The 23020-nt window shown below is 41.8% G+C and overlaps 2 protein-coding genes across 8 annotated transcripts in view; both read right to left on the reverse strand.

Annotated features, from left to right (window-relative positions):
• The window catches only part of TAF1 (TATA-box binding protein associated factor 1), a 29014-nt gene extending 14326 nt beyond the window's left edge, over positions 1-14688 (reverse strand). For 2 of the 7 annotated variants that reach the window (XM_062503008.1, XM_062503009.1), the window contains exons 1-21: positions 14528-14688; positions 14167-14284; positions 13488-13604; positions 12622-12741; positions 11951-12192; positions 9757-9975; positions 9078-9320; positions 8721-8901; positions 7226-7417; positions 6716-6843; positions 6491-6598; positions 5492-5665; positions 5230-5403; positions 5041-5145; positions 3758-3958; positions 2698-2839; positions 2170-2300; positions 1558-1638; positions 1007-1156; positions 766-885; positions 417-592 (exon numbers count right to left, since the gene is read on the reverse strand). In XM_062503008.1, coding sequence (XP_062358992.1) covers positions 417-592; positions 766-885; positions 1007-1156; positions 1558-1638; positions 2170-2300; positions 2698-2839; positions 3758-3958; positions 5041-5145; positions 5230-5403; positions 5492-5665; positions 6491-6598; positions 6716-6843; positions 7226-7417; positions 8721-8901; positions 9078-9320; positions 9757-9975; positions 11951-12192; positions 12622-12741; positions 13488-13604; positions 14167-14284; positions 14528-14653 — 3248 coding nt within the window. In that variant the 5' untranslated portion in view covers positions 14654-14688. Of the gene's footprint in view, positions 1-416; positions 593-765; positions 886-1006; positions 1157-1557; positions 1639-2169; positions 2301-2697; positions 2840-3757; positions 3959-5040; positions 5146-5229; positions 5404-5491; positions 5666-6490; positions 6599-6715; positions 6844-7225; positions 7418-7701; positions 7816-8720; positions 8923-9077; positions 9321-9455; positions 9578-9756; positions 9976-11950; positions 12193-12499; positions 12742-13487; positions 13605-14166; positions 14285-14527 lie in introns of those variants that run through there. The other 5 variants (XM_062503006.1, XM_062503007.1, XM_062503010.1 and 2 more) reach the window with 5 other exon arrangements.
• A 3207-nt stretch (positions 14689-17895) lies between these two features.
• Positions 17896-19221, reverse strand: LOC134049885 (rho-related GTP-binding protein RhoG-like). The gene has a single exon (XM_062502614.1). The coding sequence runs from the start codon at positions 19219-19221 to the stop codon at positions 18646-18648; it is 576 nt and encodes a 191-aa protein (XP_062358598.1). The 3' UTR covers positions 17896-18645.
• Between the last annotated feature and the right edge of the window lie 3799 nt (positions 19222-23020).

Raw genomic sequence — 23020 nt, forward strand, 5'->3', positions numbered from 1 at the left:
GCCAGAACAAGGAATAATGCATTAATTCTTCAGGCAGCTCTGAAGAACAGGATACAGAACTGGTACCTGTTACCCAAGAGTGAAATGGCATATTGCTCGTAACAGAACAAAACAAAACAAAAAATGGAAGGAAATAAGGTGGTGAACTAGTGATGTGTGGAACTGCAGAACCTCTCATGTTGTGACTCTGCAACACATTCTACCTTTCCCAAAGGTCTGTGACAGCAAGACACTAAACCTGAGGGTTTCTATTAACAGCCAAAGGACTGTTTCTTTGTGCTGTATTTCATGGGCCCAACAAGTTGAATCAACATCTGCACCACCACGTATCAGCAACCCCAGACATGCACAGTGCTAGACTTCTGAGGTGGGGACAGGGTGGGGATCAAGGCTGTGAACATCAGATAAGAACATACTTATTTTGTAAGTCAAAGATGCGCTGACACTCTTCTTTGTATCTCTCCTGATGTTCTGCCACAGAGAACCGAGAGCCACGGGCAAATTTGCTCATGGGCCCTTCCCCTGAGCGTGCCTGCTCTGTGGACATCGTACGGACCACATCAATCACTTCCCATCGGGACAGCTTCTTGATCTGGAAAGAGGAAGACAAGGAGTGGTTTTAGAGACACACAGCTGAGGTAGCTGGCTATGGATCTCAACTCCTCTCCACACGAGGTCAAAGTGGAAGTTTTATATACATCCCTTCCACCATCAGCTGCTAAAGCCATTAGTGAAGTCTGCAGCCTGCTCTGGGCTCACACTCACCTCCTCCTCAGGCACTCCAAATTTCCGCAGAAGCTGTTTGGCATTTTTGAGGGAAAGTCGGCGCAAATCCGCGTCTGTGCCAGTCACTGTCTTCTTCACTGGCTGAGGTTCTTTATCATCCTGTTCAGGGGAAGATTCATCCTATTAATGTCATAATAGTCTTTCCTAGGCTCATCTGATATTTCCTCTTCCTTATGTCCCTTATTTAATCTGCTTCTCCCATGGGACTTCCCAGCTATACCTTCTGCTGGGTTGGTTTGTTTGGAATCTTGACATAAGAAAATCCTTCTCCACAACCAGTGGGATCTGCGACTCCAGTCACTTCCAGGAGGCACTTGCCCTTCATAGCAGCAATGAAGGCTCGTGTGGTGTTCCAGGGAGCCGTGCGCACCTGCCAGCGAGAAAATAAACAATCATAACCGTGTTACAGTCCAACCTTTCATTTTGGAATTCTTCCAGTCATACTGAGAACTCTCCAACTGACACAATGAGGGTAAATTCCTCTTCTTGATCCTTCAGCTGCCCTGATGACACTTCAGTGAATAATCAAAGTGCTAAGGAACTCACAAAAAGGCATTTAAGGTAAAAAAAGCCTAGTCCTGAAAGGACCTGCAAGAACAAACACCAAAGACAGGTATGAGCTGCCAGCAGGAGTTCCTAGGAAAGTTGTGTGAACATTTGAACCACTGAATCTTACTTTAAATATGTCCTTTAAATATAAAGACCTCATTTTTCTCCTGCCATTCAAATTTATATACTGGTGTACACACTCATACATCACTCTGATGATACCTCATCATCAATCTTCATTTGGAAATCCTCTTCATTCTCCTCTTCTGGAGCAAAGAAGGATTTCTCCCCATAACCTGCATCCTGAAGAGAAATATTAGAGAAAAAATGAGAAGCTGAAGTATTAAAATGGTTCATGGAGACAGAACTAGAAGTGTCTCTGTGGAGACTTGCCAAGATGAACAATCAAACTTCCACAGACAGTTGTCTGCAAGATTCACAGTGGCACAGATGTCAAACTGCCCAGTATTTTGACAAACTCCATAACTAAACAGTGCACTCAACTTCAAAAAAATAATCAGTGTCTCTTACAGCCACCTGCTGGTTACTTTCTGCTGTAGAGCTCCAGGTATAAACAGAAACCCTTTATTTTACTTTCCATTTGGTACTTTTAAGCACAGCTAATTCAATACTCAGGTAATAGGTGGTAAGAATACAGTTTTTCTCTCTTTAAAACTTAACTCCCTTTTATGCAGCAGCAAACTTAGCAAGTGACACAACAGTTAGGGACCTAACTGGCCTACATTATAGCAGGATTAGCTTTAGGCAGAGGTGTTAGCTAGGCTTACCCCTCCCAGGGTGTCAGTAATTTGCTGGGAGCCAAGCAGGATTTACCTTGAGCCTCTGCTCGGCTGCAATCATGCTGTAATAGGCACAGCACTGCTCTGGGGACACCATGGCTCTGATCTCCTCCTCTGTTGGCAACCTGAAATCCGGCTTTAAAACCCACCAGTTTGAGTCCATCCCTGAAAAATGCACAGGTCAAACACTGAGTAGCTTCTCATGTGTGCTGGATGCCACCCCAGTCCCAGCTTTCATTTGCACGTATTTGCTTCCAGAACACAACACAGCCACACACAGAGGGAAGGGAATGTGTTTGTGTTGTGTCTTTAATAAGCAAATCGCTGCCCAAAGGATTACTAAAAGTATCAAAACTGTAGTCACTTCTCACCATCAAGCACACTGGTGCCAAAAGAAAGTACACATTCTTAAAAACTGGAACAAAAAAACCCTGTCAGATTACATTTCAGTTCTACAAGTTTACAAGAACGGTTTATCAGGAGCTGTTGCCTCCTTCTGCTCTGTTTGGAGCTCCAAGAGTAGCAAAGGATGGCTGGCCACCAAACAAAAGCCTTCCAATACCTGTGCGTTTGAAATCAGCACAGAGCTTCAGCCGCTTGCGGATGCTGCTCTCGGAGTGGGAGGGAAAAGCCTTCTTGATGTCCTCCATGCGGATCCTCCGCGGACGGTCCCTGCTCTTCCAGAAGAGCCGATAGATAAAAACCTACAAAACAAGACACGTTTGTCCAAAGAAACAATAAACCAACTTGCACAGACAGTACAAGATTATGTTTCTGGTGACTGCTCCAGACTTACTACATGAAAACCATTGTTTCTCATAAATTTACTCAGCGAAGTTTTCCAAGCCACATGTGTCTGCTTCAGGTTCAGCTATTTTTGAAGATAAGGTGTGGAAAAAAAATCTGTCTTAAAAGTTTGTTTTATCACCTTAGAAATCTTCATGCTTTGGCACAGAAATTCTGTGAACAGCAGAGATTTTCCTGCTCTGCAAATACCTCTGGAATTATAACTTTGAGTTAAATTGACAGTAAATTACTAGAAATTTTCTCCAAAATCTGAATTTGGAGATAATTACTGAATGCTCATGCACTGTCCCAAAGCTTAACCACCACAAGATCTAGAAAATTAAGGCAGACCTATGGAGCAATTCCAATTCTGTGCTGTTTGATAGCACTGTGATAAGATTCCTTAACTGTCTTTTAGTAAAACCCATCTAAGTGTTATTTTACACACCACACATTACTTCCAAGCTCACTCTACCTTCTTCAGTTTTGTACACTTATATATAACCTTGTAACATTTTATTCTATATAGTAATAATAATAATGATGATAATAATAATAATAGTACCACCACCACCTTTATCATTTACTTATCAGATAGGATGCTATTAAAACAGAAGAGACATGTTATAAATGTTTGGTTAAATGAAAACTGAAATGGTCTGTCTGGTTAACATCCGACTCCTGCAGTGCTCTCACCCCACAAGAAAACAAACAAAAAAGAGTCACAGCAGGACAGTGAGATTCTCAAATCAAGACTGTACACCCAAGGCCCAGACCTATGCCATGAGCTTGCTCCAAAGCCTCCCCAGATTCCCAAATAATCTCTTATCACATGCCTGCAGGAAGTCTCTGATATGTGTGTTAGCTCGCTTGGAGTTGGGACCAGGTACTTCATAGAGGGGGCACTCCTGCCCAACTACAAAAATATCCACTAATTCTCGAATGTAGTAGCCTTGTCGTGTCCGGATAATCAGGAAATCTGTTTCAGGCATCTTGTGTAAATAGATGGGGGCCCGGAAAAGATTGTTTTCAAATGCCTGGTAAGAGAAACAGATCAAAGTTCAAAAGTCAAGTTTTGATCAAATCTTCTGTGATACAATATACAAAAAGGATCTTAAAAAGAAAAAAAAACACCCCAAGGTTCATTGCAATGTTATACCATCATTTATATCACAGCATGTGTAGATGTCCAAGGAATAGTCAAGAATGAAGAACAAAAGTTTAAGAACAACTAGAACAAATGCAGAGATTGAAAAGCTCTTTGGATGTTTGGAAGTACTTTATTACCACTGAGAAGGTACTTTCAAAAAAAGACAGAAAGAACACATCTGCAGAAGAGCACAATAACCATAGAAACCAGTCCAACACAAAATTAGCATTGTTAGTTCTGTGGTTAACTTCTAATATGAACCTTCACATTATTTTTTTCCTTTGGTACAGAATGAAATAATTATTGCTGCAGTAAGAGCAGCTAGCATTAACTGAAATCCATTTATATTTACATTTATGGATTATTAGCCAGGTGTTCCTTGTAACATTCTTCATTCCTCTCCCAATCTCAAATATATATATGTATATATATATATATATTAACAATAGAGAGAGGCTCATAAAAGCAGAAGTCTGTACACCTGACTAGTGACTGGCATCCAAAAACTAGAAGTGCAATTCTCAAAAGGTACATATAAAAGCCTAGACTGTGAGAAATCCATGTTTCCTATCCCCTCCAACACCTATGCTCCCCAGCATTCAAGCAGCTTTGGTTTTCCCCTCAGTCCCCTGTAACACTATTTCTAATGCCATTACTAAGCAAAACAGCAAAGATTCATTCCTGCAACTCTTGTTACTCCTACAATAATTTTAAAAACCATACAAACAATAGAGATTAAAAAAAGGCAAACTAGGAACTGAATTACTATCACTATTTAATTACTAATAGTAATTACTATTACTAGTAAGCAAAAAGACATAAACTGCAACTGAAAAGGAAGCTGGGAAGCTTTTTTGTGGAAGCTGAGCATTATTTGTGATTGAATAAATAGGGCTTGTAAAAAGTACTGTGCCTATTACACCACATCCAACTTATCTGTCTTTCAAATGTAAAATACTCCTTTCTCACCTGCAGTAACTGGCCTGGATGCAGAGAACCCAGGAAGGGAGAAGTGTGACAATAAACAGTCTCTCCATATTTACAGTCTGGAGCTCCTGGATCTTTGCCAGGTTTCTGGAAGGTGCAATGGAGGTGCTGTTAGCTGTCAGTGAGAGGCAGAGGAAAATCACTGTCCAACAGCAGAATCTGCATACTCACCCTTTTGTAGTAATTTTTAATCTTTGTTGCCATGCCAACCTGCATCATCAGAGGGGCGTTCTCCTCACTGTACTCAGCAAGGATGAGATCTCCATCCTTGCCAGTGAGGTCCTGTGGTGTGCGCATGAAGAACATCTCCCCCCCACCAGAGGCCTGGCGCTCCTGCTCCCTCATCTGCACCAGGGACAAGGGACAGTGTCAGGAGAACAGCTCAGCACACAGCCCAGGGGCCACACTCAGAGGCAGACAGGAATAACTATACCTTGGCTTTCTTCTTGATGTGCTTCAGCAGAGGCTGCACAGCGTGGGGCCCGGGCTGGGACAAGGCACCAAAGGAATATTTCTTCAGGGGAGGCCGATGGAATTGTCGGAGCTTCATGGGACCCATGTGGGTGGGAAAGAATGGCTGGCGGAGCTCCACTGCTGGGATAGAGTGCTGATACAGAACAAAATCTCTGTTAAGAGGGACACGCACCATCTTAAAAGACCATCCTCCTATCCTGTGACACCTTAAATAAGAGAGCTCAGGGATATTTTTAGGTCTCCTAGCAGTAAGACAAGTGCATTGAAATTCACTTGCCATCATAAATGTTGTCTTTTGACAGAAAAGTGCTTACTTCCATATAAACATCTTTCCTTTCTGTACAGAGATTACTTCAATTTTACTATTTCAAATGGTACCAAATGATGGGAACTTTTTACTAACTAGGAATTACATCTAAAGCCATTATCCCTATCAGTGGGAGAGAAACTCATTTGGAATTACATCATTTTCCCACTACAGAAGATGCTGGAGTCAGGTAAGATTTTATAAGTCACTGAATTCCATAAAGAAGGGGAAAAAAAAATCATCACCTCCTCACCTAGGGCTAGCGAGCAGTAATTCAAATTCATCAGTAACTAAATTAATTTTTTAATATTCAGACTGAGACACACAGTTGTAGCAGAAGTACAAACTGCACCTCTTTCTCCCCTTCCACTACTGGTTTAAAAAGAATACTACATAATAAGACACCAAACAAAGCATAGCAAGTAGAATGCAGCAAGATCATACAACTAAACCCCAGTTTGATGGGGCAATCAATAAAAAGTTCAAACTCCTAATTTCAACTGAAGATTAAAAATGTCTCTCATGAGCACTTAACTGACCTTTGTAATCTAAATTCTATTTTTCTACAAATCCTAAGTCCTACTCTCAGCTAGAAACCTCCTACCAAGAGACTCAAGCTCTCTCACTCACAGTGAAGACTATTGTGACTACCTGGATGATGTTGCCTCCAAAGGTTCCTCGAAGTCCCTGCTGTTTGGGGTAGTAAAACTCATCATTGGAGAGGTTCCAGGGATCCTTCACCTCTGGCTGAGACATGTTCTAATTCAATTTTAAACACAGAGAGAGAAGTGTCAAAAAAAAACCCCACAAAAACAAAAACTTCACTCCTTCCTCATCATGCCTAACTCTGGAGATGATGCTAAAGCTTATGCTGACCTGCTGTGGTTCTTCCTTGATGACACCTGTTTTTCCCAACAGGATCCTACTCTTCTTCAGAGAAGATTCCTTCTTGTTCTCCTTGGATGGAGAGTTCAAAGTCATCTCTTCCTTTTCATCAGGAATTTCTAAAAGCAGAAGTTTACATCCCTACCTTCCCTCTTCAAACCAACATGCATGAAAGTCAAATCAAGACAGTCACTCCTAAAACACATCAGGAGTCAGATTAATCATGTTAAATTTAACTTTCAAGGCATTCATTTTTGCTTTCCTGTCAGTGCATTTAACTTGGAAGTTGAATGTGTACACCACACCAATAAAAGTTATTAGCACTGCCACCTCCTGCTTCAGCCTTTGACTTGCAAATTAACTTCAACAGCCAGAACAAAGAAAGGCTGTAAGTATTGCCCCAGTCCATTTATTTCCATTACAGTGTGATTATAAGCCCTTGCTTTCATTTTCCCTTCTCTTTTCCCACTCATGTCAAATTTCTGTGTGCCATAAACATACCTAGAATTATGTTTTCATCGTTTGGATCCAGTGTTAAGACAGGGGGATCCAAGTAGGTTTCCATTGCCTGATCATCCCAGATGATATTGTCTTCCCAACGGCCATACACTAACTCTTCATTATCAATTGGGAAAATGGAGTACCAGGGCTTGTCTTCATCCAGAGAAACTGCAACAATCATGAAGTAGAACCCTTGAGAATTTTATACACAGCCTTGGCAGAAAACTATTTCAGATCTCACCCCTACATCTTACTCCCTCTATCTTCCCCATCTTTCAGGCTCCCTGAGGCAGGAACTCTAAAAGCCAAAAGAAAAGTGATCTTGAAAGCAAAGAGGAATTAAAGCCCCAAATGTGAGCTTTACCAATGCTCACAGATTTTGCTCTATTGAAACACAGCCTTCAAAAAGTTTTAGAGCAAACAAGCAGCCCTTCTACCACAGAAATGTGTGTCACATCCTACTCATGGGTCATTACCTTGCTGTTCAGGGGCCTTTTCCTTGCACTTTGCTATGCCCAGGACTCCTGCTACATTGGGTTTCTGTGCTAGAGGAATTGGTGAATTGAGCAAAGAGCCACTGCGGTTCAAACCTAGAGAAAACAAAAACAAGAGAAAAGGAAAACAAAAGTAAGGTCAGCTTGAGTGAGAGGCTCAGAGGGCACCACAGTGCCTTAAAACAGGACTGGGCGTTGCATGGAGAGTGAATTTCAGCCTGATGGACCTACTGCTCATATCCCAAAGAGTGACATTAGAACTGGGAAAGCTTAAAGAAAAAAAACAAACAAACACTTCATACAGAGCTGACTGCTGGAGTCTGCAGCCTCTTCAAAGAATCTCCCATTCACCCACCTAACACCTCAGGGTCTTGTATTCACAGCTGAACACTAAAGGATTGACACTGGTATCCAATAAAGATCTGACATACCCATTAGTCTTTCCTGGTAGAAGCAGGATAAGACATAACAAACAGAAAACAAACATTCATTCTACGTCAACAATTTAAATTTAAAATGTATCCATGTCAAAAAGAAGTCTGAGGCTTGTAAGAATTATTACTTCCTATCCAGAAAAAACAGAATACAATTTTAAGTCGAGGATAAACTTCTGAAGACTTTTATATAATTCTTCCAATTAAAAACAAAAGAAAACAAAATTCCACTAGTCTATAAAAAGAGGGAATCCTAAGGGTAGCTTTACTTGATATTAATGTAGATGGATCCAGCATCTGGTATTCTACACAGAAAAAAGAAAGATAGAGCCAGAATCGGGGGTTTTTTAACAGAAGTGACCAACTCTGTTTTTTGGAAAGAAACCAAGTCTCAGAATTCTCAATGGAGCTGTGATTTTGACAAAAAGTATTCCCTGACAGGGAGAATTATGTTCTACATTTGGGACATGCAACTGTACATGTACAATTTCACAAAGTGCTGCAGTTGAGCATGTAATGAGTCAGCTCAACTACAGCAAGTAAAGTTGCTGTCAGACTCCTGATCACCTTGTTGGGCATTGTATGCAGTGGCATTTCTGGTCATGCTGGATGGCAGCCAGCCTGCCAAGCTCGCACGCTGTGTCTTAGTCCCTTTGTGCTTGACATCCTCCCCATTCCAGATGACATCATCCTCCCACTGGAGCTGCGTTACCATGAGGAAGTGCTCATCAGCTAGCAGATCATCTTTCTCCTTTGTTGACTCTGCATCCTGGAGGGGAGTAATAATTGTTGGAAGACCTGACTTGAAAGACATCCTTTCAAACTAACAGGAAAATTCAAAGTCTCATTTTGCACCTGCACAACTATCCACCAGCCCATTTCCAGATCCTCATTGTGCAGCAACCCCCACATCCATCTCCACACTTTGCCCCAGGGTTCCCTTCTCACCCCATCATCTGTGTGTCCTTTAGCCTCCTGCTCGTTCTCCTCCTTTAGCTTGAAGCCATAATCAAACCCGCTGCCATCCTCGGGGATGCCCAGCATGTCATACCAGAGCTGGGCAGGGCCATAGCGCCACTCGGCCACCTTGGGCTTTGTGTCTGTCACCTTGTCTATGTCACCAGTCGACTGGGAAAATTTTGACTCCACAGGTGCCATCATGGTAATCTGAAGCACAGCAACGAAGGGAATGGTTACACTGGTGGTTTATCTAAGTGTCAGTAAGAGCTCTCTTCCTTCAGAGTTTCCCAGCTTATTCTCATAGAAGAAAAGCATTTCTAAGAAGTTTGTTTCCATACTTACTATCTGCCTCAAGAATGTTCTGCAATTAGACTTCCAAGAAGGCAGAGATTTCTTCTTGATACAAAGAGGGTAAGCTCTCCTATTGATCCTGCACCATGGATGCAGCCTTCTCAGTAAGAAGCAATCACCTGAAGTCACTGACTAGTATTTGGAGAAGAGCTGCTGCCCAGCTGCAATACAAGCCAACTCTGTTCTCCACTTTTCTTTTGAGGGAAAAGCTCCTTCCTCTAAAAGTCGCTGTCCAATTCACTGCTACCCCCAGCACTAGCTGGTGACCCTTTCTAAGTCTCAGATATCCCACCTCATCATCTGAAAGGCACTGCTCAGGAGGGGGAGGAGCAGCAAACTCATACTCCCAAGGAGATTTTCCTTCCACTCCACTCTCAACCACAACTTCACCCTCCTGTATCTGCACTTCCTGTGCCAACTCCCGATGCTTCTTCTTGCGTTTCCTCCGGGCGCTTCGCCAGACCGACGGAACGTTCTTCCCAGGGCCAAAGAGACGCAGGAAACGCAGCACCTGGAACAGGAAAAACAAGAGGGTCAGATTAAAAAAGACACTGTGAAATGCTTGCCCTCACCTGAAGAACAGAAATGCAAGAGAGCGCTCTGAAATTCAGAAGCTTGGACTGAGGTATAATTCCAGTTCCCAATGCAATCAACAATCCCTTGGTTATGCTTGAAAAAAGGTTTCTGATCCTTCTGTTTGATGGATTCCTCCTTCTCAAAAGGACATATTCTTATTTTCAGGGACAAAGAAAGTCAGAGGGAAGAAAGACTGCCTTTACATATTGGACATGTGGTTAGACAACACCTGGAAATAATTGATTTTCATTCTGAACAATCCACAGTCTTCAGAAAGACAGATGGAGGTTGAAGAAGAGTTAATAAAATTATCAGCAAGAGACAATCTAAAAGAGAGTTATATAGAAATTTCTTGAGCAAACAGATAAATAATATGGTCGAGAAATAATACACTTATTTTTATTTCCATTATAATGTAGTTCCCCTACACTGCATACCTCAAAAACCTGCACTAATGTTTCTCCCCTGTTCCTTCTATGTGTATGACAGCTGGTTTTTAAGTACTTAAATTTATTTTCTTCTAAGAACTCTTTTAAAGAGGCAAATCATTATTTCTAAATTAACTGACATATTTAGGAAATAGGAATTACAACCAAAGACTTGCAGATACACCCTATTAATGTTCTCTGTTAATCTGTTACACTGATCCCCAAAGGAAATGTTTGTATCAACACTCTGTCCACCGCTGCCTATGATCATGTAAACCTTCTTTCCAAAACTCCCACAGATAATTTATGAACCCTTTATCCAGTTTCAATGACCTGTCACGAAGAGCAAATGTCTCAGACATAGTTAAGCTGCTAACAGGTTAAATAGACACAAAAGTCTGCTTCTGCACATGCTATTTTAGGAGGTTTTCTCCAAAAATACAATGCTATATTAACACACACAACAACCCATCCTCATAGCAAAATCTACACAGCTTTAGGCTTTGCCAGCTCTATTGCTCATGAATTAATCATGGAAAGTGCACAGCATTAATTGCTTGCACTGATTTCTGGGCACACTGGGCACACCCAGCACTGAGTCTCTGACATTACGTGTTGGGCATCAAAGGAATGAACACACCAATTGATACACAGGAAACACCAAGTTTGCAAAAGCCTAGAAAACACTGAGAAGGGAAGCTTCTGTGCTAAAGCCTCACCTAGATTGCCAACAGACATTGGTCAGCTAAATCATTAAAACGTGACATTTAATTCTGCAAATTATTCAGCTCCGTACACAAATTCTCCGAGGCGCACCTAAAACCAAGCTATCTTTGTCCATAATTATCTGTTTGGCAACTATAAGCCCATCTTCATTGTCCTTCTCCTCCTACCTTTCCTCTCTTCTCAACAGCTTTAAAACTTCCAAAGTAATTACTGAAATACATAAACTGCATTTTCTATTTGGGAGCATTTAGGAAAGAATTGTAATGAATTCTCTTTGTGCAAAACCCAACCATTCTTTGAACCAACTTGCTTTGAGGTGATTTCTGATTTATGTTCAGAGCAGCTTCAAGAGAGCAGTAAAGATACAGACCACAAGTTGTTACAGGAAAAGCACACCACATTCAGGACAGCATAAAAGAAGGAGCAAGTATTTACCAGAAAAGCCAGAAAGCAGACAGATTAGCACTAGTTTTCAATCATCTAGCAAAATTATCAAATCAATGGGCCTTTGCTATGGTCAGCAATACATTCACGCCCTGACTTACAGTATACGTTTTAAGAGATTCTTGCAAATGGCAGGAAAACTGTTAGATAAAAAACAATCTGGACACAGCAGCACACAGAAACTAAAGAGAATATTGAGTGAGCAAGAGCATCTATGTGATTACTGAGTGATTACATATCCTTAAACAATGTACAATGCATATTTAGAGGGCTTACATGATACACATCTCTTCCACGTATCTCTTACAATACCTTGCCTGGTCGAAATTCTGGGAAGAGCTCTGTAACACTTGGCAACTGTTTGGAAGCATCTCGCTGCATGATTCCTGCAAGAGGAAGTGTGAGTTTGCCTTCCTTGGATTCTGCCTGCCTGGCTTCTTGAGGTCCCATCTCTGACTCAGAATCAGAGCTGCTGCTGAAATCCACCTTGTCGGAGGCAGCAGAGGAAGGAGCAATGATGGAGGGCAAAATGATACCGTCTCCATCTTCAGATACTACAATAGAACAAGCACCTCATAAACAAACAGGTCTCCTCCCTCTCCCCCCTAGCATAACCCCCTAGTGCCACATTTACTGTTTATACCAAGTTATGCAAGAATTAAGCCTGTGCAGGTGTTCTAAGTACCATTCTGGTTTAACCTTTCATTTTATCCTAAGCGTTCCAGGTGAATTCCCCAGCCACAACTGAGAGGATGAGATAAAAAAGCAGTTTCATTGTCAATACGGGTATTTCAACAGTCACTGGAAATACAAAACTTAAACCTAGATTTCAGGCAATCCTGCACCATCACAAACACTCACCTTCAGATGCAGCCTGCAGACCGAGTTTTGGTGACACGTGGTGCCGCAGAACTGCTGCACAGCGGCGTTTGCTTCCTTCAGACATTCACATTGCCAGAGAGAAGAAGAAAGTCCTCACTCACCAGTGGCAGCTGCATCCTTTTCATCTTCTTTTTTTCCAGGTACTGGAGGTGGTGGTGGTGGTGGCATCAGCTTGGAATCAATGTCTTCACAGTCAGCATCATAGTCATCCTCATCTTCATCTAACCAGGCAGGAGACAAGAACGTGTGTTAAGCAGATAACAAAAACAAACAGGCACCCCTTCCATTTATTCTGTCTCAAACCTGATGGCACAGACACCATTCTAATCTTGTAACTAGATGAAAACTCTATCAGTTCAGCTTCCTGCACAAACTCATCTGCAAGATGCAAATTTTTTAAATAGTGGGAAGGAAGGACAAAGAGAAACCAAGAGAAAGATGACTGAAGCACTTAAAATCTATGTGTGTGTATATATTCTACTATCACATCCTTTTATTCACACTTTGTAGAACAAATAAAGAAAATTTGGGTTAAAAAGTCCAAATCACCTTTATAGCTCAAGCACCACACAAAGTTACCAGAAAGATTAAGTGTAAGACACCTTTAAAGGATATGCCAAGATGTAACATTTACACCAGCAGCTACTGAAATGGAAAAGCTACTTATTTGTGAAAGCATATTCTAGGCCAGACAGAGATACTGGGGATGAACAAAAGAACCAAGGTACCCTCTGGAGAAAGTCTTTAAAAAAAAAAAAATCAAGAGTGAAACAGGAGCTAGATAGTAAGATTGAAGTTACTCCAACAAGAAACTGATTCCTTAAAAGAGGAAGACAGCAAGCAGTGGCTTCATCCAGTGAAGACAGTTTCACAAAAGCTGGTACTGGGCCCTTGAAGCAAGGAGTGAAAAAGCATAATGCCCAAGAACACCTCCTACAGGCAGAGCTGCAATGCTGATCTCCTTTACCTGGCCTTCGAGCTGGCTGCAGGCTGCCCATCGCCTGCTTGTACCGACGGCTCTCATCTTCTGCCACTTCATTGATGTCTGAATAATCAACAGCATCCTCTGTGCTCTTAACCCAGCCTAGGAAGAAAACAAAACTCTATCCTAATTTATATTAGTTACATCAGACTATACTAAGTCCTTACAAATCCTTTGCTATGCTTCCTTTATTTAAAAGAACAAAACTATCTGATTAAAATCTCCCACCAGAACACTTTCCCCCTCATTCTAATCAAAAGCTCTCACGGCTCTGAATTTCCCCTAAAAGACTGGCAAGCAAGCAAGCAAGCAACCCGAGCACAAGGAACACCTCTCACTTACTCACTGAAAATGTTCAACAAGTTCAGAAAGAGATAACACTGTGTGCTAAGTAGGCTTCTTTAATACAAACACAGACTAAACTTATTTATGAAGGAGGAGAGACAAGTAAAAGAAAAAAGACTTATAAAAAATTTAAGGGAGCAAGTGCAAAATTGATTAGGAGCTACTGTGAGGTTCTGTTTGGCAAGGTGGAGAAGGGAAGGCCTTTGACAGAGGGCTTGCGACCAGAGAACACCACGGGAACAGCGATCTGCTCTCTCCGGCAAGGGCTGTGCCCCTGCAGCCCCTCCGCTCCCCCAGCACAGCTATCCCAGCGCCAAACCTTCCTCGTCCAGGTGTGCTCCCTCGCTCTCGGCGCTCTCCTCCTCGCTGGCGGTGATCTCGGTGATGAGGTTGCCCAGCCCCAGCACGCCCAGCCCAGCCAGGTGCTTCTTGGATTCCTGGGGAGACCAGAGCTGGGAGGCTCCGAGCGCCGGGCCGGGCCAAGCCCCTCGGGTTCCTGCTGGGGTCCTGCCCCAGAGCTCGCCCCGAGCATCCCCCGGACAGCCCAGCAGAGCCCAGGACATCCCGGTACAACCCGGGTCATCCTGGCTTCACCCCGGTACAGCCCAGGTGGCCTCAAGCAGCCCCGTTCACGCCCGTCCCTCCGCCCGCCGTGCCTGCCCGGAGCGACACGGCCCTACCTTGTCGAGGACGCTGTCCCCTTCCAGCTGCCCCGCCTCATTGATGTTGCCGAAGAGGAAGCCGGCCAGGGAGAAGGGCTCGGTGCGGCCGCCGTCCGCCTCCTCCTCGCTCTCCGAATCCGACATCGCTGCACCGACACCGACACCACCGAGACCGGGACCGAGCCGGAAACGGCGGCGGGAGCGGCCCCGGGAGCGGCACCCGCCCACAGCGCCCCCGCGCGGCCCCGCCCCGCGGCGCAGCAAGGAAGCGCGGACGCTCCGCCCTTCCCAAAAATTCCTTTATTGCCTCGAGGAACCGGGTCTGGCTTTCCACAGGAAAGAGCTGCCTTTAGCACAGGTGCGGTACAAACAGCAGGGCGAGTTAATGCGACAGCCAGAGAGGTGAGGAAAGGTTTACTACAATGCAGTTCTGCATAATTTATTTTAAAAAAAAAGAGGAAAAAAATCCTTTAAAACTGTTAGATGTAATACAAATTATTTTATAGCATAAAATCAAGTTGCCAGTGTATGTATCAGTACCACACTTCAGAGTCTTGGGCTCCCACTGCTGATGGGTGGTCCTTGCTGCCCACTCTGGGGGTTGGGACTCCCCTGAGATCCATCCACTTCTTGGGCTCAGCCCAAGCAGCACCAAGGTTTCTAGAGTGAGGTTTAGCACCCGGAGACAAAGCACGGGGAGGCTGTTCTAGTTAAAATTTCATAGAAATAGCTACTGCTGTAAACTGAAGAAATCACTTCCACATCTAAGCACACCTCATGGATATCCTTTGGACATACAAATTCCTGAACTACTCATCTTGAGCTGTATTTTTATAAAAACCCAAGCAGTTCAGAAATCATTCACAAAGTTAAAATCTGTGTCTTCACAGTGAGTCTGTTCTGTGAATTAAGACATACACGTTGCATCTCTATTCAGTAACAAACCAAAGGACCTTGAACCACTCAGGAAACCCACACTGAGTTTTCTGACCTCCCAAAACAAGATAAAATCCAAAGTGGGATTATGCGAAGTCTGTATTTGTCAACTGCCCACAGAAGAAAAATAAAGCATGGGAGAAACAGAATTGATTGTAAACTGAAGCACTGGACTAATTACAATAAAAGGCACCAAGAATTCCAGGCTGGGGGGAAGGAAGGAGGATCACAAAAGGGGAATGCCCACTGAATGGAAAAGCTCACTGGATTTGTCCTGAAGCTTGCCCTCATGAAAAGCAGAGGCTGGAGGAAACCAGCTACTAGCCAGGACTTTTACTCCTGTCATAGAGTGACAGAAATACAAAGTATTTAAATAACCAGGTTCTCTGAAGTGAGGAAAAAGTCTTTGATGGTTCAAAGTTCCCTCTGCTCATTTTCAGCACTATCATGTTACTCTCCTCAGCACTGTTGTGCAATCCACTTACTAAGTAATCTAAGTGGGGATAAGGTGTTCTGGCATAATGTAATCAACAGTGTAACCAAATCAAATAAATTCATTAAGCAGTTGAATTTTATCTTGCTATACTCTCTTCCAGTTCACTCCAGGATGGCTGCTTGAGCCTGTAGAAATTGAGGGGTTGTGCAATAATACTTGCTCACAAAATTTCTTCTCCACAAAATGCTTGTAATTCAGTTAGGAATAACCACAAAAAGACGCAGGATTAAAAGATTTCAGTATGTAAAAAAGTAAAAACTTTTAAAAACAGTAGTAGCTTCAGTAAAAAACTGCAAATATATGTAGCCAAAAAAAAAAAAAAAGTAGACTTTCAATTTCGGGCATCTCTTAAGACTAGTTCAAGCATATCACAGACTTTTAAAAGTACATTTCTGAAGAAAGCAAAGGTTATAGGCTTGCACCAGGGTCACTAGACAGTTGATTTAGGTTTGACCAGCATTAAAACAAACCATGTGCACTGGCTTAAATAAATACATTTTAAACATGATAAAGTCTATTTACTTAGTTACTGAAATTTACCTACAGAAAATAATCTTGAATTACAAGGCACAGAGTTAATTGTTGCCTGCAAGTCCAGCCCAAACTAAAGGCCTACAGCTAAAGCAAAGGTAGAACATGGTAAGTAGAGGTTATCTCAGTGAATTCTCTACACCCTCACAGCCTTCAGGGCAGGAACCACATCTGGAACAGCACTTCCTCTGCAAGTGCAAGAGGCACAAAGACACTCCAGGCAATGGCACTTGGTGAAGAAAAATGTGCAGAGTCTGTAGGCTTCTGCAAACATCCTGCAGAACGGGTGCTTTGGTACTGCCTGTGCTCAGCGTTTGGAAGTCTCCGTGGGTTCCCTAACCACAGGTACCAGTATTTGGGTTAATTGCAATTTATAATCTGTGGGTTGCAACTGGCTAAAGCAGCACCAAAACGAGCACGCCTCAGATTAACAAAACTGCAGTTAGTGTCAGCATCAGTTACACCAGCTGAAGAAAGGCACATCCTCTTCAAATAGTAGAATTAGGGCACAGATACCAGAATTTCTATCCAAATAGTGGAATCAGGGTACAAATGCAAACGTTTCTAATCCACCTGGTATTTTTGCCAGCAACAGATAAAGCATGGTCAAATCAACACAAGATCCCTAATAACCTTGTTGATGTATTTTCTGTTTATCTTGCCAAAACGAGGCACTTGTTTTTCTGACCAGGGTATACACCAGTGCAGTTTTGCATGTGTGGGAATCACAAGAAAAAGCAAGTTCTGAATGACCAATTGAGGCTGCAGCCAGACAAAGACAGCACTGTCAACTTCAGACAACAAAGCCCAGTCCAGCACCAATGGTTTCACACAAAGTATCTTTGAAGCATGCTGCTTTCATACCACGGAGCTGGAAGGTTGAGTAAGGAAGGGCTCATGTGCTCACTCCTCAGCTGGTCCCGGAACCACACATAAAGAACAGTGCACATCCTGAAAATAAAAGCCAGCTGCCACTTACTAGAGCTGCTAAAGAAGGTTAAGAAGTATGTAAATAGAACTTCAGTTAAAAAGAGTTCATAATAACTGAGCATCCAGGAGAGGAAAAATAAACCACCCAGGTAATCCTATCCAGTGACTGGCTAACCATTACAGACTGAACTGAAAACAGGAAGAAGGACGGGTTCCTGTAAACAGAACTGCCAAATTTTCTGTCAGTCTTCTCACAGAAAAGCAATGAAGGAATTTGTCGTGAAAATCTCAGATGGTGGTCCCGAGAATGTGAGGAATTGAAGCAATTAATTTCTCAAGAGCAAACAGACTGCTGTCAAGTCTCTGGGATTCATCAAAGGGATTACACTGAAAATCTCATTTTGAGAAGTGTCATCCCAAATACCTCAGTCAGCCTGAGAGGTAACTGTTAAAACTTGATTCTCAGGGTGCAAAGTCTCTTTGGACAGTGAAATAAAAACTCAGTTTAGAAGATTATGGAAGACTTGAATCTAAACTACTCTTCCACTTCTCCACCTTAAAAATATGAAAATCACTCATTTGAGTGAGTCATCATTATTCTAAGGTCCTTACATAAGGAGAAATCAGCTCCTGCTTCTATTAATAAATCATTGCAGGTATTCCCTTGATCTTGCTCATTGCATTAACCATGCCTTATGTTAACTCTTCATACAATCAATCACAGTTCACTATAAGGTGAATCTCAGTAATAGTTCAGGCATTTTTACAAGTAAACAAATTGTTTTCAAGCTTTAAATGGACAAAACAACTGGACAGCCAGAATTCTGTTTGAAAAACAAATTCAATCAGTAAATAAAAGATGGGAAAAGCAGCAGCTACACTTAAAGCAAAGTTATCAGAATTTGTGCTTTTCAGCAAATCTAGTAACTGGTGGCTATCTAGTAAAGAAGTGGCTTCAAAGAGGTCTCCTCTTTTATTTTCCTCCACTAAAATAATCAAATTATCCCTGGAGAAGCTGGAGACTGGAACTTTGAAAAAAAAGTAGGTATTTGACCTCTCAGTTGGGAAAAAAAAAAAAAACTGTTCTGTTTCAGTTTCCCTGAAGCAGTAAGACTGCAAGAATATCCATTGTATAAACCATTTCTGCTTAGAGCTGTTAGTGCAAGATGCAAATCTTCAATTTAACTCGTTAAAAAGCCCTCCAAGATTCTAGTCAACTTCCAGTATCCACCACCCAAGGCAACTACAATAAGACACATTTTCTTGTGTTCTTCTTTGTCACAGGATACAGAACTGCACGGACAGCTTCAGCAAACACCTCCCGAACACCCTCCTGATTCAATGCAGAGCACTCCAAATATTTGACTGCTCCAATTTGTTTAGCCAGTGAAGTCCCCTGCTGCGGGGTAGTGGGAGCCAAGCTCTGCTCTTTCAACTTTTTAACCGTTTCCAGGTCACTCCTCAAGTCTCTCTTCGTGCCCACTAAAAGGATGGGGACATTTGGACAGTGGTGAGAAACTTCAGGGTGCCATTTGTGCCTCACGTTTGCATAGGAAGAGGGGCTGCCAATGGAGAAGCAGATGATGAAGACGTTGGTTTGGGGATAGGAGAGCGTGCGCAGGCGGTCGTACTCCTCCTGGCCCGCAGTGTCCCAGAGATTCAGGCTGACTGTCCGGCCATCCACGGTCATCTGGGCACTGTAGTTGTCAAACACAGTAGGGATGTACTCTTCTGGGAAGGCATTGGTGGTGTAGCTGATGAGGAGACAAGTTTTTCCCACCGCGCCATCTCCCACGACCACGCACTTTATAGTCTGCATTCTTCACCCAGAAACAAAGTCCTGCACAAAGCAAGAAGAGAGGAGTTAGGCAAAGCACACTCAGTGGTGGTCACTGTAAAGATAAGCTTTAGCAAGAGTTTTTAATATAGCTGGCTATTTCTTATCACATCCAGTGTCTCAAACCACTCTGAAGAGCTCAGGACTAGAAAGACAATAGTGAAATGGAGATGCAATGAGTAGGGAGCTAAGTGACAATTGGCTACATTCCAACCACATAAGTACAAATTAGCCAAATTCCCACAGTCTTGCCTTACTGCCAGACTGTTTCCCACAGGCAAAAGGACAAGTCCTTAGAGGCACCTGCAAGTGGAAAGGGATTGTGACTCAGTAACAAGATACTCTATCATTTGTAGGTTCACACATCCACCTCTGTACACACACACACTCTAACACTCACACTTGCCTACACAGACTGCTACCTAAACAGTTTACCACAAAGGTCCAAAAGTTACAAATAAAATCAAGATATTAATTTCTAGGCTGCACTGCTACTGTTTACAATAATAATTCATTACACTCAGATCAATCAGACCTGAATAAACTACATTATTTATAGGACACCAGATAAAAGGTTCAGAAAGTAGCACATTCAAGAAAAGCTGTTCTTTGAAATCTAACTAGCCATAGTAACCCAGATTAGAATCCATAAAGAATTTTCCTAAAGAAGCCAAGAACAGATTACTCTCAGTAATCACCGACAGAACAAGTAAGACTTAATAGGCTTGAGTTACTTGGTGTCCTCTAAATAATGAGCATGAGAAAAATACATGTCCTAAAAGATCAGCAGTCAAACAGCTTTCCTGGGGAATTGTTACTCTGGAGATACTTGACACTTAGAGGTTTTCCATATCCCTTTCCTGATAGGTGAAGAGTAGGTTTGACAATCAAACTGATACAGTCTAAAACACAATTAATTTTAAACGTTCGTCACATGAACAGTAAGAAGTTTGAAAATAGCATGGAACTAACTACAAGCAGTCATTTGTTGTACATTTCTTTTGTGCTAGAGCTTCAACTGCTAGCCTGAACAAGAACGAACTTGCATCTGCCGTCTCAGCCAAATGCCTTTGAGGTACTATCAGTAATCCTCAACTTGCAACCAGCAGAAAATACCCTGCTTCAAACAGAAGAGAATAGTGGGAAGAACTTTTTAGCAGAGCCTGTTATGATAGAACATGGGGTAATGGCTTTAAAGTTGGAAAAGATTGATTTAGATTAGATATAAGGTATAAGTTCTTTACAGTGAGGATGGTGAAACACTGGCACAGGTTGCACAGAGAAACTGTGGCTGCCCCATCCCTGGAAACACTGAAGGCTAGGCTGGATGGGGCTCTGAGCAACCTGATCTTGTTTAAGATGTCCCCACTCATGCAGGGTGGTTGAACCAAATTACTTTCAAAGGTTCCTTCCAACCTAAACTATTTTGATTGCATATTCCAGAAAAATCTCAGCTCCAACACCATCAAAGTAGCAAAGGGAAGAACTTCAAGACCACCCAAGCAAATCAACAATTCACTCCCATTTAAGCCTCAGCTTTGTCCTTTTAGATGAAGTCATTATGTGCATCCATATTCTCACTGGGAGCACACAATTCTTCTGAACTTTTTGAAAATAGGCTACCTGAAGCTTTGGCACAAAGCAGCAGCAGGCAACTGGAGTGACATTGACTGGTCACTACAACACACCATGTTTAAGGAAGTATCAATGTACGTACACACACACACTACAGAAACCCCAGACGGTGAAACAGGAACCCAGAAATTAATATCTTGATTTTATTTATGGTGGGAAGGAATCACCTTATGCTGCTACTGCTGCCAAAGCCTGGCTGCACTGCAGTACACAGGGCAGGTTTTAAAGCCCATTCCTGCATTTACATCAAATCCCTGAAGTAACAGAACTTGCTGTGTCAGAAACCTTAGTGGTGCAAAGATTTTTTTTCCCAAAAGAACTATCTGTGCAACAGAAAATTCATTTTGACCAGTCAGTAGCAAGTGACATCACAGAGATGGCAGAGCTAAGTCAGTAACAAAAGCCTCATGAAGAACGAGATGATACACAAAGCCTTTTCTATGCCCAACCCCTAGTTTCTAAAATAAACAAACTGCAAACAGCTCTCTCTCTAAAACCCAAACAAGCTCTCCCAAGGACTTACACCTCTTAAATCTCTGCACTTCTGTCCAGAGCTCTGCACAGAGTGACAGGGCATCCCCAAACTGCACAAGACTGGCACTGCCTGGAGGGTCATCACACCAGCAGTGGGAGGCAACACAGCTTCTAAAAAGGATAAACTCCAAAGCCACCTGTATCCCAGACCATCAGCAGCTAATGCAATCTGATTCAAAACGTCTAATGAATTGTGTTACTGAAAGATTACTTTGTTGTTGTTTTATTTAAGAGGTCATTACATATTCCAATTTGGTAATCGGTAATAAAGTAATAAAAAAAAAAAAGGCTGAAACATGAATGCTCTTTTCAGGGCACTAATACCTTGAATTACCTCGCTAAAACTTGCATTTTAGAAAAGCAATATTTCAAGGGGAAATAACTCCATGCAAATCTGCCAAGGCATTGGGCAAAGTATTAACTACACAAACACAGCTAAAGAGCTTGTAGGCTTTTAAGTATGATTCTCTGAAGGGCCCCTTTAAAGGAGATTGCCTGAGCTGAAAGGAATCATGTGTGGCATATGCAATACAGAAAAACAAACACACACCAGGAGACACATTCTTTGTATTGAGACACAAAATTTAGATAAATTAATTAAAAAATAAAGAGTAGAAAGAAACTACTTACTCTAGCAAACTATGTTGTGAGCAAGGATAGTTTGGTGAAAGATTTCTATAGAAGGTTTATATATACTGTATTATATTTATATATGTACAGATGTGTATATATATATATATATTTATATAGGAAGGCAAAGAGTTTTTTAATTTAAGTCATAACCAAGCAAACTAATATTACCTCCATCAGGTCTTTCCTATTAAATCCATGTATCTAATAATTCATAATGTATGAAATCTCTAATTATTTTTTTAGTGAACAATTGGCTACAATAAAACTCTCATAAGACAGTAAAAAGCAGGGGTTTCAAATGGGCATGGAAAATTTCTACTTTTTAAGCACCCTTGAAGCTGGCACTGCATGCTATCTAAATATAAATATACATTGAAAAGAAAAAAAAAAAACCAACTCCAAAAACAAAATTACCAACAAATATTACCAAGAGTAGGAAAACTAGTTTAGGGTTTGTTTGAGAATTTTTCTTGTGACCTTCAAAGGAATTTTTGTGGAAACTTTAGAAAGAAAAACTCCACATACAACAAGTAACAAGAACTGAAGGAGAGAAAAATACAGATTAACACGTCAACACATAGAAAAAAAACAGTTTAAGAAACAGAAAGCTGGGCACAAGCTTTAAAGCCAAGTTGAAAGTTTACGCAGCAAGAGAAACAAGTGAACGGAAAATCCAAAGTACTGAGAGGTAATCCAGGTTCCTTGGTCCTTGCAGAGAAAAGACTTTTAATACAGTTGAGGTTCTCGCAGTTAGAGCAGAATGGGATTAATTTTCAAATTAAATATTTTTTTTAAAAAGCAATTTAAAAAAAACCCACAAAACAAAAAACCCCAAACCATTCCACGAAAAAGTGTTGCGAAAAAATACTTAGGTAACAGTTATTTCTATCTTGTCCATCAGTGACTTTGAATTTGAAAATTGGCATTCCCTGTTAGGGTTAGTTTCCTTCTCAGAAGATGCTGCTAAGTCTGACTTCAT

Source organism: Cinclus cinclus, chromosome 15, assembly GCF_963662255.1.
Source record: "Cinclus cinclus chromosome 15, bCinCin1.1, whole genome shotgun sequence".
NCBI lineage: Eukaryota > Metazoa > Chordata > Aves > Passeriformes > Cinclidae > Cinclus > Cinclus cinclus.